Source organism: Geotrypetes seraphini, chromosome 11 (genome assembly GCF_902459505.1).
Source record: "Geotrypetes seraphini chromosome 11, aGeoSer1.1, whole genome shotgun sequence".
Taxonomy (NCBI): domain Eukaryota; kingdom Metazoa; phylum Chordata; class Amphibia; order Gymnophiona; family Dermophiidae; genus Geotrypetes; species Geotrypetes seraphini.
In genome coordinates, this window is record NC_047094.1 from 125554120 (window position 1) to 125569990 (window position 15871).

Here is a 15871-nt window from a genome sequence, read left to right on the forward strand (position 1 = left end):
TTTGAAAGAAAAAAAAAAAAATTACCCACAACGCACACATGCAGAGATCTCTGCCACTAATTTTTCAAGGGGCACAATTAAAGCAAAACTCTGTATTTTTGTTTTCATGCTTAGTGCATGTCCTTCTAAAATTCAGCACCGCCACAGTGAAGGTTTGGTTCCCCCTTGCTGCGGAGAGTTTCACTGAGAGCCTACTACACATCTGACTGAATACACTATAATAAAAACCCCTTAAAGCCCGCTGAGATAGGACTTTGGGAGATATCTATGCCCACCCCCCCTATATTTTACAAAAGGGTCTGATGAATGTGGAGACTTTTGTAAAATATGAAACAATGTCAGCAAATCTATATGTATTTTTCAATATGTACCGTAGGAGCCTCAAGTTTAGAAAATTCAATGTAGACATAAAGAGCAGCAATCCTCTGAGCGACCTCCATGTGTAAGTGCAGCATTTTTTTATGTAGAAGGGGCGATTTCACAATGCTCACATATAAGTGCTTCCAATTATACATAATGTAGCCCCATTTCAGAACAGACAATAGAAATACACACAAAAAGTAAGGCTAATTAAGGAGCAACAGAGTGAAAAGTGTTTTTTTCCCCCTCTTTGAAGGCCAAAACAAACAAAATAAAAAACAAGGAATTACTGGTAAGCACAATAATGCCCTCGGCTCCTCATGGTAAGCCCTGGCTAAAATGAGCACTTTTATGACAGTGATTTATTTATTTAAAAACATTTATAATCCACCTATCCACCATTCTAGATGAGGAACAAGTCAAAATACAGTTGTGTTCATTCACAGCAGGTGCAAAAGCTGACAGGGAAACTTCTGGGTAATATTCAGCCACTGGTGGTCACTGTTTAGTTATATGCAGATGAATTGTGCCTAGATATTCAATGCTGCCACCTATCCAGGTATCGGCACAAGGCAGCCGCCAGGAATTATCCAGGTATCACCAACATTCAATGGCTCCACCCTGGCACTAACCGGATAGTGCCATAGCAGTTTGAATTTTGAGCAGAACTATCTGGTTATATGCCAAAGAGATCTGGGTCTGATCTGATCAGTGCTACTTAACAGATTAGAAGTCTCTCCTATTTAAGTAGCGTTGAATATCTGGTCCTTAGTTGGTGATTATATGTGTATTCCCACTGAAATATGTAAAATATACATATAATTTTTTTGTACCATTCAAACCATGACTCTCTCAAATCTCCATAACCCAAGCATCTACACGCACAAATTATACATATGGCTGATCTCCACATGTAAAATGCCACAGTTTTTATGTGCAGAGGCTGTCAGGAATTGACACTCTGAGCTGATGGTTACACTTAGATGCAGATGGAGAAATAACCAAACTCTCCGAATTTGTACAAAGCACACAGGTGTTTTTCACCCCCTGATGTTTGCCCCAGTCAACAAGGTAAAACCAAGCACACATTTGCTGAAATGTTACTGACTAAAGCCTTGTACCTGCTCTTTCTGTGGGTTAGAGTTTTGCCTGAAAGAACATGTGAATTTTCAGTTTTATGAGACCGTGGAGATTGTTTCATTCTACACTCCAGAAGCTCCTCTTAACAAGGTGGGCAAAATCCTGGAGGAAATTGCCCCCGAGTGTCAGCAATAATAAAAGACCCCATTCCCACTGGCAAAAACACGGTTTTACCTTTGAAAATGACTTTGATTATTGCCCATTCCACAGATCAGAAAGTTAAACATGAGTTAACAATCAAAACAGAAATGTCATTCTAAAGATTTGCTTTCAAATGCCATGAAAATTATATGATTCCTCCTCCCAGCACGGATAACAATTTTTAAAATGTCAGGAAAATTAATTTTAACCAAGGTCATAATACAGGATGGAACAGCATGGTACAAAATGGTTAAGTGTGGCTCTTTTGGACTGCATTCTAAAATCCATCCACAAGTACCAGGGACAACGGTCATATCATATACAGCAAGTTGCTGCTGTACAGAGAAGCAACATGGCTGTCATGACTTCACTCGAGGGCAAAGACTCTCTCAAGAGATCTGAGTCTTTGCAGAACTGGGGCCCAAGGTCTGTAGATAACTCTAATGAACAGAGTAGAGGGGAATATGTGTAGTAAGGATGGTTGAAACCTTTAAGACAGTAAATAAATAGTTAGAAAGCAGATTGTAGTGAGGTCAACGAAGTGAGTGAAACGCCCATTGCAGTGTTTGCGATCAGTAATGAGGTGGAACAAGTGAGACTCCTTTGCAGTATGTTAGGTCAATGATGGAAAGAATGAGTAGGACTCCATCGTAGTGTATGAGGTCAGTGATTGAGGGAGACTCCATCACAGTGTGTGAGGTCAGCTATGGGAGGAATGAATGAGACTCCATCACAGTGTATGAGGCAGTGATGGGTGTGAGGTCGGGGATGGGGAGGAACGAATGTGACTCTTTTTCAGTATGTGAGGTAAATGGGGTGAATGAATGAGGTTTCTTTGCAGTGTATGAGGTCAGTGATGGCAAGAATTAGTGAGACTCCATAGCAATGTCTGAGATTTAGTGATACAGGTTGAGATGAGGCTACATCTCAATTATATCAATGGACACTTGGTACATATGAATTAGAATCCCAGAAAGTCAGCACCCCAGGACATGACCCTATTTGGCCTTGTCTTTGATCCAGCTCTTCCAAGATTACTGGCGCTCATCACACTATCCTTTCTGGCTACAGTCTGCATTTCACTTTGTCATGTGAAATTTATGGGAAGGAGGCAGATAGGGGTGTGGTGCAAGTGCAGGAACTCTAGAAGAGTCACCACTGTAACCACACAAGGATTTTTCCCTAGCCGGGCCAAAGCCATTTTTCTGTTTACAGACAAAAAGATGCAGAATACAAACTAATAAATAACATTAATAATAATAATAGGATTACGTATAAACCCCAGCTGGGGGGGTTGAATTACACAGCAGTGGCAAAATGGTGTCCGGCTGGTAGGTGGAAGCCCATTGGTGGACAGTACTGTGTACATGTTTTTCTGTATACCTCCTTCTCCAAGCTGGAGGAGGTGGTATGCCCCCCTGCTCTACATCGCATGGAAATGCCCCAATCCCTCCTGCCCCCTTCCTCATGCCCTTCAGTGCTCAGTTCATCTCCTCAAAAAACTTGTATGTGGGGTTCTCATAGCCATGGTTCTGCATCTTGCTCAGCTGACGTTCCTCTGGGCTGATCATGGGATCCACCTGCCAGGAGAGAACAGGGAACATGTTAGACCACTATAAGCAGCTCTAAATATCTCCCCATCCCAATGTTTTGGCTCAGTGTGAAATGAGTTTGGTTAACAAGAATATCTTGAAAGCCCTTATAAGTTCTGAACTAAGATTTAGGGGTTGGTAAAGAAGACCCTATGGCAACTCATGGGTAGATTCTGTGTTAAGGGTGCAGCAATTGTATGGCACATTTGAATATATTTATATTTAACTGTATATGAAAAAATATTATAACTAGGTCTTGTGATTCTAGGGCTTTATACATTGTAAAAAAAACCTTAGGGGTTTATTTCCAAGCCAAATAAGGGTTTTAAGAGTGGCCCGATGTACATGTCAGTGTTTTCATAACGTGACATGAAATTTTAGGCACTTATTTAAGTGGATTCCATTATTTACATGTAAATAATGGCAGCAGAGGAACATGCATATTATACAACGGCCACACAGCTGTCCATGTGGAAGAATAGCCTAATGGTTAAAACTGCCTGCTAAGATCCAAAGCAGAGATCCAGAGGATCCTGGTTCAAGTCTCCCTGTAGCTTTTGTAATTCTTGTTTCTTTTTTAATTGTGAGTACTCCAGGGTCAAAAATACCTTCTTTCAGTGAAGAACTGCTCAATCAGAGCATCTTTCTGTAACATGGACATGACAAATGCCAGGGCATCCATCTTTTTAGACTTGGACTTCCCTTCCCCTTCTGTGATTAAGAGTTGGATGTCCATATTTTGGGCCCTCCCTAGTCTTGCCTAAAACATGTCCAGACCATGCTTCCTTGCCATATGGACATACTGCATTATTAGAGGTCTATATCTTGCCTTTGTAAAATTGGGATTTGGATATCCATACAATATGAACAACAGAATGCCAGATTTCAGATGCCCCAAACAAGAATACATTACATTACATTACATTTGTGATTTCTATTCCGCTTGTACCTTGCGGTTCAAAGCGGATTACATAAGAAGAAGCTGGACATTTCCAGGAGGGTACGTAACATTTAGGGTAAGACATAGTTACAGAATGAGTATAGACTTGGTAACATTGGATGAAAGCAGTTATATTACATTACATATCAAATCTTTTTCCAGGCGTTGGTAGGTAATATGAATCGGTAGGATGAATTAGGTTTTTTTTGGGTTTTTTTTTTGGTCGGTTGAGGATATGGTGTCAGGGAGTGGGTAACCTGGTCGGTGTATGTGGAAGAGGAGATTAGGTGTTTTGAATATGCTTTTTGAAAAGTAGCGTTTTGAGTTCTTTGCGGAATGCTTTGAAGTCAGATGTTGAGGTTAACAATCTGGTTATGGAGGGTTCGAGTTTTGCTGCATGCGTTGCTATGAGGTTATCGTAAAGCTTTTTACGATGAGTGCCGTTGAGTGGTGGGTATGAGAATGGTGTCAGTGTTCTTCTTATTCTGGGTGGAAGGTAGCGGTGTAGGCGATCGATTAGATAGGCAGGTGCTGTACCGTTGAGTACTTTGAAGATTAGACAGTATAGTTTGAATTGGATTCTGGCTCTAATCGGTAGCCAATGTGAGTCTAGGTAGGCGTTAGTTATGTGGTCATATTTTCCGAGGGAATAGATTAGTCTGAGAGCTGTGTTCTGAATGGTCTGTAGTTTTTTGATCATTTTTGTAGGACATGGTAGATATATGGTAGAATACAGTTTCTAAAATAATCACCATATTGTACTAATTAGTAATGTGCAAAAAAACTCTCCTGGGTGTGCCTGAAAATGGTGCCGCACCTTTGCTAAGAAAAAGAGCTTGCTCTCTGGTTGTACAAAATGTTCTAAACAGATGGCCCCAAGTGCCACCCAACTACCCAAAGTGGCACTATCAAGACCAGGAGTGAAGCTTGTAATACCTATAAGAGGTAACAATGGGATATAGGGCTCCTTTTACAAAGGTACAATAGGGCCTTCACACGCGGAATAGCGCACGCTAGACCTTAACGCCAGCATAGAGCTGGCGTTAGTTCTAGAAGCGTAGCACGGGTTTAGCGCACGCTAAAATCCTGCGTGTGCTAAAAACGCTACCGCACCTTAGTAAAAGGAGCCCATAGTGGTTAATGGTTTAATTTTATTTAATATGCTGCCCTTCCTTAGGCAATAACAGGGTGGTTCACAATAAAGAGATCAAAGTATTCCACAACTCCTGGAGAGGTTTTTAAGAGTACACTATGCTGTACATGGGAGAGAAGATCTTATGTGTGAGCAGGAATTAAACTAAGTTCCAAGGGTGAAAAAAAATCCTGTTCAAAAGCAGCAGGAGTATGATCCTCTTTCCCAAGTAACCAATCTCGCAGAACAAAAAGCAACCAGAATTATAAATTCTCAAATCAGGTAACCCCAAATCACCATAGGAATAAATAAATCAGACACATTTGGGGCTTACCTCCACCTCGGCAGAACTTTGATAACTCTTTCCTTAGCAATAACAAGTTTCTACATAGTAAGTTGGGATGGTCTGAAGAACATATAACTACTTCAGAAATAATGCCATATGGAACAACTCAATTCACCCCAAGAGACAGAGGCAAAGCCTGCCACATGTGCAGCTGTACTTTTGTGAGCAAAACAGTTACAGAATAGAGTTGCTTAGGATCCGCTGCTAGTTATTACCCCCAGATATAGGAAAGAACCCTCTGCCCACTGTAGTGGGAAGGACCCTCTCCAAAGCATACGCAGAGAGTGATTGTAGCCAAGGCTTCTGATTTTGAAAAAATTAATTTAAATCCCAAGAAGTCTCAGAACTCTCGCAAGCTTTCCATGAGAGCATTCAGGGACCCCTCTGAGCTAGTAAGATAAACCAAGAGATAGTCTGCATTTACTATTATCCATAATAATAAAAGGCTAAGTGCGCATGCGCTTTTCAAAGATCGTGATTCCTGGTGGCGTGAGGTGTGCTTCTGTGTCACACCTCACGGCGCCTGCGCTAGCTGGAGGCGCGTGTTCCAGAGACTCCTCCCTCCCGCTGCCGCTGCTCTTCAAAGCGGCCTGCTGAGGTTCGCCAGCCGCTGTAGTGAACCTCAGCAGGCCGCTCTTCGCCTTCCCGATGCAGAAAAAAAAAGCAAATCCAGGTAGGACGGAGGCTGCGATCGGCAGCGACTGCTGCTACTCCTCCAACCGCCTAGCTCCTCTCCGCCGGCCCCGGCCTGGCAGCCCCCTCCACCCCGTCCTGATCACGAGGGAGACCGTGCAAAGGGAAATGCAAGGGGAAGGGGAAAGGGAGGAAGCGTCTCTAGCACCCGTTAATGTAAAGGGCTTAACCCTTTCAGGACCATAAGGATCGTAGGCCAATTTTTGTGGTTTTGACGACATTTATATGGTAAAAAGGGCTTGCAGATGCCAAAAAATTGATTTTTTTTTGTGAAATATCATTATTTTTATTTAAAAAAATCACACTTCTGGCTTATGGACAGTGTGGCAAGTGAATCTTCTCGTCAATCTAGCAACGACGCTAATGAATGAATGTCGGAACCAGTTTGTTTACATAAAGGCAGTATCATATGGAATCCGTACATATCAAATTTAGAACTGTAGACTATCCCAATCAAAATTGATAGGATTTTAAAGTTATGGGACAAATATGTCCCTTGGTCCTGAAAGGGTTAAAGAGCTAGTCTTAAATATAAATGACCCTATGCAAACCACTTCAGTGTCTAGGTTGTTCTGAACCTCCTTAATAAAAGGATCCAAAGTCAAGACAAAAGATGTGGGGAAAGGGGGGGCAACCCTACCGAGTAACACAACATAGCATGTCTTAGGAGAATGATATAAGGCTCGCAACAGCTTGAATGAAGGGTTCACCAAAGACTATCCACAATGCAATATACATACAATTCCGAGAGACACAATCAAATGATTTTTTAGTGTCAAAGCTGTTAAGCAATGATGGTATATGAGCATGGTGAACAACTTCTAAACAGGGAAAGGGATGGGGACTTGTATACCACCTTTTTGTAGTTTTACAACCACACTCAAAGCAGTTTACATACAGGTACTTCAAGCATTTTCCCTATCTGTCCTGGTAGACTCACAATCTATCTCATGTACCTGGGACAGTAGAGGATTATGTGACTTGCCCAGGGTCACAAGGAGCAGTGCAGGGTTTGAACCCACAACTGCAGGGTGCTGCAGCTGCAGCTCTAACCACTATACCACACTCCAGACATTTTGGCCCAGATTCTCTAAAAGTGCGTCCCGATTTTAGGCAGCTGTAGGCGTCCTACAGCTGTCTAATCAGCCAATCGGGATGCACGTTTTTTTAAAAAAAATGCTCCCCAGGCAGGCCGCCTATATTGAAGGCGAGGTCCGCAAGACACCTAGGCCCTGATTCTGTATAGGACGCCCGGGAGAGGCGTCCTATTCAGAATCGGCCTAAACTAAACCCCGATTCTATAACCGGCGTCCATGTTACAGACGCGGGTTAGATTAGACACGGCCCGCTACACTTATCGCGGCAAGGGATCTCTCTGCCGCTATAAGTATAGCGGGCCGTGGCCCCCTGACCGATCACTGGCAGGAGGGTGCCCAAACCCTCCTGCCCGAAGACGCACCCCCCTCCCCGACACTACCGACCGCCCCCCCCCCGACACTACCGATCGCCCCCCCCCTGACATTACTGATCTTCCCCCCGACAATATCGGTCGCTGGCAGGAGGGTGCCCAATCCCTCCTGCCCGAAGACGCACCCCCCCCGGCGCTAACAACCCCCACTCCACCAAACCTGTTCTTACAGATGGGTCTTGCACGTCGAGCAAGCAGGCACGCCTCGTCGAAATGAGGCGGGCCCGCCCCTTCCCGGCCCATCCCGCCGAAGTCTAAGGCCTGATTGGCCCAGGCTGTAGAAGCCTGGACCAATCAGGCCTTAGGAATAGCGGGTCCGCCCATCCCTACTAAGTCTAAGGTCTGATTGGCCAATCAGGCCTTAGATTAAGTGGGGATGGGCGGACCCGCTAGGCCTAAGGCCTGATTGGTCCAGGTTCAACAGCAACTCTTCAGAACAACAACGCTCTCAACGTTTTGGTAACGTACCCTGTTATTGCTAAGAAAGCTCTGGAAATTTTCATACCGTTTGTTACAACATATCTTTGCGAGCAATCCTTTTCCGAGTTACAACATATCTTTGCGAGCAATCCTTTTCCGAGGATGCTGGACATACAAACGAAGAAAAGGAACAGACTTTGTTGCGAAAATGACATGAGAGTGGCACTTGCCAAGGTAAAGCTGCGCATTTCTGAACTGGTCTCTGATAATAACTTACTTCACTTTGTAGGGGAAGTAATGCACCGTACATTCCATGATATCAGCTGAGTGTGGCAAATTTTCATGTATTCGTATCTTTCCCATAATAAGATACATAGCAGGTGTCAAAATTCCTCATGGGGCCAGGGCACCAAATCACCACCCCAGTTCCATCATAATTATTCCACACCATCTCCCATGCACAAAAGATGAAGTAACTGACTCTCGCTTTCCCTTCCTCTCCTTCTGTTAACAACTTCCAAACAGTTCCCCAACTAGACACTACTAGCCTTCCCTTATCACATCCCCTCTATCCCCAAGCCACCTCTCCTTCCTTAACCCTTTCAGGACCAAGGGACATATTTGTCCCATAACTTTAAAATCCTATAAATTTTGATTGGGATAGTCTACAGTTCTAAATTTGATATGTACGGATTCCATAGGATACTGCCTTTATGTAAACAAACTGGTTCCGACATTTATTCATTAGCGTCGTTGCCAGATTGACGAGAAGATTCACTTGCCACACTGTCCATAAGCCAGAAGTTTGATTTTTTAAATAAAAATAATGATATTTCACAAAAAAAAAATCAATTTTTTGGCATCTGCAAGCCCTTTTTACCATAAAAATGTCGTCAAAACCACAAAAATTGGCCTACGATCCTTATGGTCCTGAAAGGGTTAATCCTTATCCCCTTAACTTTTCCCATTAGCTCCCACCATCCCTACTATCTAGCAGATAAAATAATAAAACAAACATAATTAAGAACATAAGAATAGCCTTACTGGGTCAGACCAATGGTCCATCAAGCCCAGTAGCCCGTTCTTATAGTGGCCAATCCAGGTCCCTAGTATCTGGCCAAAACCCAAAGAGTAGCAACATTCCATGCCACCAATCCGGGGCAAGCAATGGATTCCTGATCCAGGGAAGTACAAACGTTGTTTGGGAGTGCAGTGAACTAGAGCTATTCTCCACACTCAGATTGCATGGTATATCTTATTACCACACCACAATAAACAGCAGAGAAACAGAAGTTAGCTATCTTCTCCTGACAACTTCATTTGCTCGTTTAATCTAATCTAATCTTATATTTGTGCATCGCTCATACCTATACAGGCTCAAGACAACTGTAAAGAGAGTTTAAGCAGTCTTGTGCAGCACTAAGTGAATCGTATGTCATCCATTCACACACTTTAAGAATGATGGGGTACAGCAACATATTGTGAGCCCACTAGGGATGAAAAAAAGTACCTGCATATTATGTGTTCAGTGCTGCGTGCACCTAGTAGCGCTATAAAAATGATTAGTAGTAGCAGTGGTAGTAGTATAGTATTTTCTTTTCATATAAAGCAGAGCAAATCAGGCTAAATTGTCATATCTGTTCCTGCAATGCCATGGAGTAATCTTGAAATATTTTGATTGACACTCTTTCATATTGGAGAGCATCTCTTTTCTGCTTAAATTTTCACAGGATTTCCACTTTAGCAATGTAATTATGAACGTTAAAAAACATCTTGCAGGTGCTCCAGGCAGAGAAGGCCTACACTAATAATGGAACCCGTCTTAAGAAACTATACGACAGCCTTCTAGCGACACAGGCAGCAAAAATTGACCCCACAATCACCAAACTAATGATCAATACAACAGACATCAAAGTGTTTCGAAAAGAAATCAAAACATTTCTATTCAGAAAACACGTCATTACCAACTAATATCCTCCCTTTATGCACAAGCTCTCCCTCGATAGAATAACACATTAATTCAATTCTTAAAACCTTTCCTATCATACATACTCTGATTCCTATATAAACATTTTCCACACTATCCAATAAACTTCTTACGTCATTATTAGGTAACTTCCAATCTGTAAACCGTATATACTGATAATCTCCACTATATTCTGTTATCACTTGATTCACTTGATATGTAATTCTCATAATTGAATCCTCTACCACACCATGTAATGTACACGAATCACTGTTATGTAATTTATCTAGATAATCTTTATTACGCAATTCTTTTGGTAATTCCTAAAATTTGTATTCCGCCTTGAATAATATATAATGTATAAAGTATTCGAAATTAATTTTCTTATGAACTGTTTTCCTACCTTCTGCTACTCTATGTTTATAACCTAACTAATTTATTCTTCTCAAGTATTTTAGCAAGAATGTGAGCCTTTGGGACAGTCAGGGAACTCTAAGTACTTTCTCTTCATCTTAATTAATCTTATTTATTGCATTTCTTCTGTTTCTACTGTAAACCGCTTAGAACCTCACGGTACAGCGGTATATAAGAAATAAAATTATTATTATTATTATTACACTATCTGAGAGAGCAAATTCAGAGGACAACCAAAGCTCCAAAAGAGATGTCATATTTTGTTCAGGTAGGTGCTCCAGTAAGCCCACCTGTCTTAAATTTCCCCGCCTGGAACAGTTCTCTAGCTCATCCAGCTTTTCTGTGTGCTCTTGCACTTTTTTTTTTTTTTTTTTAATTATTTATTTATCAAATTTTTACATGTTATAAATCAAGTATCCACTTGTACAGAAAGTTGAAGAAAAGCAGGAAAATAATACTCAAAAGTAACATACATGGTAATCAAGTAAAATAAAATAAAATTTTTAGCTTAAATTCAGCTCAAGTCCTCATAATTAGATCCAAGAAGGATAAGGCGGACATTAGTAACAAATACTAACAACTATCAATTCAAATATTAGGAAAACAAGATCCCTTGGCTGAGGAAGGATATCATTATTCAAATGCACTTCACTTTGATTTTGATTTTCCTTCATCCAGCCGAGCTCCTACCAAAAAGGCTGTCAACTGGAATGGTTCAAAGAATACATATTTCTTCATATGGTATTGTATTACACATTTACAAGGGTGTCGAAGAAAAAAAGTCCCACCAAGAGATATAGCTCCTGGTTTCAACAGAAGAAACTCTCGCCTTTTTCTCTGGGTTTCCCGTGCCAAGTCTGGAAACATTAATATTTTTTGTCCAAGAAATTATTTCATTTTGTTTCTAAAGAACAATCTAAGCAACCAGTTTTTATCTGGGGCAAGAGCCACAGTAAGAAGCAATGTTGCCGGAGATGCAAGCTCTCTATCCGAAAGTTCCAAAATTGCTGAAACATTAATTGGTTGATTATTCTCCTGTTGTTTAGATGGTGATTTAATAGGTTTCATTGGTAAGTAATATACTTGAGTAAGTGGTGGTAATGTATCCTCTGGAATACCCAAAATCTCCAACATATAACGTTTCAACATATCCCTAGGCGTCACCGAGCGTATCTTAGGAAAGTTAATCAGTCGGAGATTATTATTACGCGAAAAATTCTCCAAAGTTTCCAATTTTCTACGCATATTTGTGTTATCTTTTATTATTGCTTCATTAAGCTGTTTTGATGCTTTTAATTCCTGTTGTATATTCTCAATAGAATTCTTAGATTCACCAATTTCAACTTTTATATTTTTTATCTCAGTTTCTTGAAGAGTAATTTTATTTTCCAGCTGCAAAAGCTGGGGCTTGACAGACTTGGCTAGGTCAGCCACCAAATCCCAAATTGAATCCAGTGTTACTTCTCTGGGTTTTTCAATAACATATGAAGAATTAAAAGTTTGAATAGTCTCACCAGTTTTCAGCAGTTCCTGGTAATCCTTCTGCTGGCCTGAAGTAGTCCCTGATGTTTCCAATTCCTCAATATTCTTTGGACTCACCTGAAAACTCAGGGAGTCCATCTCCACGCTCCCCTCACTGTTCTCCCTGGCTTCCGAGGGTAGATGCCTGCCTTCTACCGGCAGCTCCTCCTCTCGTGGGGAGCTGGTAACCTGAGGAGGTGGGGGAGGTGCCCTAGCGTCGGGGCTCAGCGTAGTCTCCAGCCCCAAGGAGATCGCCTCATTCCCGCCCCTCTGAGGCGTCTCCAGCGGGGGCACCGACGCTGCCGGGACAACCTGCATCCGACGCAGGAGTTCTTCTATGTTGCCGAACGAGGGGACCGCCGAACGCCGCGAGGCTCCAGTGGCGCTGCGGCCTCTCCTCTTCGGCATTCTGAGTAAGTAACTCTTTCCAAAGAAAAGTTTTCCAAAAATCTCCGGCATGCTGCTCAGCGTCCGGGACCGTCGGCCATCTTGGATTCTTGCACTTTATTCTCCAAAGCCACCAGAGTCTCTCACTGCAGACTATTTTTCCCCTCTCAATTCCCCTTTAATCTCATTTTTCATTTTCTTCTCTCTGTATTATCCCTCATATTATCTTCCTATGAGCTCAGATCTGAAAAGGTAATTAATGAACTCTAAAATATAAATCCCCTTTCACTCCTCTCATCCTCATATCTTCTGTCACCCCATTCTTAACTTCTGTTTTCTTCTTCCTTCTCGACTTTCACTCCTATATTCTCTTATCATTCTGTCTCATCTCTCATACTTCTCTCATTTCATTCTTCTTCTGAGCTAGCCATCATCCCTTCCCCCCTCACCAAACCTCATTTCCTCTACCTGATCCTCTTCACCCTCCATTCTTTCAATTTCTCTTCTCATGTGGACAGGGGCAGGGGCAGGGGCAGGGTCCCTGTTTTCTGGGGTCTGCCATGATTGACAACTTCTGCAACATCTGTCATGGTTATGGAACAAGAAGGAACCAGATGTTGTAGATGGGGATGCCTTACCTCTACAATGCCATGACTGATGGTGCCATATGGTTTCCGGCGGACCAGAAGCAAACTGATGATGATAACCATTGCTACGGCAACTGCAACTACCAGCAGACCAATCAGAGCACCTCTGTTGAATGTCACTAATGTGTCTGGCTCCTGGAGAGTGGGGGAAAGAGAATCAAGAAAAAAAAGGACAAGGTTATATGTTAGCACTCTTCCTGGCTTTTAACCCACTGCCAGCGTTCACATTTATCTACTGCAAAGCCTCTGGATATCAGTGAAGAGTAAACTAGAATCAGCAAAAAAAATAATCAGAGAACAGTACATTGAGAATCAGATGTTTATTCCTCAATACTGCAGGAATGTGTCCTGCTACTCACTTGTTTCAATTTCTATTCTTCTCTGCTGCCACTCACATATATACAGTACTCCCCCCAAATTCGCAGGAGTTCCATTCCAGGAACACCCATGAATTTAAAAAAACTGCGAATACGGTTTTTCAGTTGATCGAAGGCAGGAGAGGGCAGCTGGGGCACCGGCGGGTGTTTAAATTGTACTTACAAAGCCAGGCACATTTTCCGACCATCTCTTCCTGGTACTAAAGTCATGGTTACACCAATCAGGAGCTGCTTTGATACACCAGATAGCATGTCAAAGCAGCTCCTGATTGGTGTAACCATGACTTTGGTACCAGGAAGAGGCGGTCGGAAAATACCGCAAATAACTGAGTCTGCGATTTGCGAACAGCAAATTCATGGGGGTTTACTGTATTCAGACTCCTACTACTTGTCCAGATCTACTTTCTCCCTCCCCTGCAATAATCCTCTATCTACTGACCTTCTTATTCTTTGCATTTTAGAAAGAGGAATTTTACTGTGTGGGGGGGATTGGAGAAGAGTGGATGTGGTTCCTCTTCACAAAAGGATTGCAGGAAAGACGCAGGAAACTACAGGCCGGTAAGCTTCACTTTCGTTATCAGAAAAGTAATGGAAGCATTGCTGAAGGAAAGGACAGTGAATTTCTTAGAATCCAATGAGTTATGGGTTACAAGATTTCACTAAACGTAAATTGTGCCAAACAAATCTGACTAATTCTCTGGTTGCCCAGTTAAAGAATTCTGATTGAAGATATGCACTAGATGTAATTTACATAGATTTCAGCAAAGCTTTAGACATGGTTCCTCATAGGAGGCTCTTGACTGACTAAAGTTAGGACCCAAAGTGGTGAACTGAATTAGAACTGGTTGATGGGCAGACACTAGAGGATGGTAGTTAATGGATTCACTTAGAGGAAGGAAAGATGAGTAGCAGAGTGCCTCAAGGATCAGTGCTGGAGCTGATTCTGTTCAATATAATTGTGAGCGACATCGCTGAAGGGTTAGAAGGTACAGTTTGCCCTTTTTGTGGATGACACCAAGATTTGTAACAGAGTGGGCACCCTAGAGGGAGTGGAAACATGAAAAAGGATCTATATAAGACTTCATCTCACAATGCAGCCATCTAAGTACAGCAACCTTGGATGAACTAGCCCCAGAACAACCCAAAACCAGAATCCACAGAAAATCAGACAAGTGGTTCGACAACGAACTACTCCTACTCAAAAGGCAATGCAGACAACTAGAAAGAAAATGGAGAAAAAGAAGCCTGGAATCCACAAAAACAGCATAGAGAATAATGAATCAAAAATACAAACAAAAACTGAAAGAAAAAAGAAAGACATACCACACAAAGCAAATAGGAGGACCCCAAGACACAAAAAAGCTATTCCAGCTACTAAAAAATCTCAGTCACCACTCCCTAGCCAACAGCAACCACCCCCCTCCCTCAGCCACCCTCTTAGCCACATACTTCAAAAACAAAATCGCAAACATCAGAGCCATGTTCAATGGAATTCCCACACACATAGAAGAGATCTCCAATCCACCCACAGAGAAAGAATCAGTTGCAGCAGACAGAAGCTGGTCCAACTTCTCACCCATACAATGGTCAGATTTCAACAAACTATATAATAAATACAGCCATGCAGCCTGTGGCCTTAACCATTGCCCCCCATACCTATTGAAAACCTCAAGTACACTATTCCGCTCCCTGCTCCTACAATGGATACAATCTTTACTCACAGATGGACTTTTCCCAAAAGGCCTCAGCTAAATCATCATAACTCCGATACTAAAAGACCCCAAAGCAACAACAGACCAACCATCCAACTACAGACCCATAGCCTCAATCCCACTGTACGTCAAGCTGATGGAAGGCCTCGTAGCTAAAACCCTAACCTCATACCTAGAAAACTACAACTTACTCCACCCCACACAGTCTGGCTTCAGAACCAACTACAGCACTGAGACCCTACTAGGAACACTCATTGACACAGCTAGACAACATCTCAGTACAGGCATGAAAATCCTGATCATACAACTAGACCTCTCCGCAGCCTTCGACTTGGTAGACCATGACATCCTCCTAAAACACAACACTCCATAGGAATCTCAGGCAAGGTACTTTCATGGTTTAAAGGCTTCCTACAATCCAGAACCTACAGGGTTAAAACAAAGAAAGAAAAATCAGAAACATGGTTCAACCGCTGCGGAGTTCCCCAGGAACCACCTCTGTCTCCCACACTATTCAACCTATACATAGCTTCTCTCAGCTCCTGCCTAGACAAACATGGCATAACCTCATACTGCTATGCAGATGACATCACCATTCTCCTTCCCTTCGACCAT

The 15871-nt window shown here is 42.2% G+C and overlaps 1 protein-coding gene across 2 annotated transcripts in view; it reads right to left on the reverse strand.

The window, feature by feature from the left end:
- Nucleotides 1–441: 441 nt before the first annotated feature.
- Nucleotides 442–15871, reverse strand: part of APLP1 (amyloid beta precursor like protein 1) — a 110140-nt gene continuing 94710 nt past the window's right edge. For both annotated transcript variants that reach the window (XM_033914133.1, XM_033914134.1), the window contains 2 exons: nt 13159–13302; nt 442–3221 (listed from right to left, as the gene is read on the reverse strand). In XM_033914133.1, coding sequence (XP_033770024.1) covers nt 3123–3221; nt 13159–13302 — 243 coding nt within the window. In that variant the 3' untranslated portion in view covers nt 442–3122. The remainder of the gene's footprint in view (nt 3222–13158; nt 13303–15871) is intronic.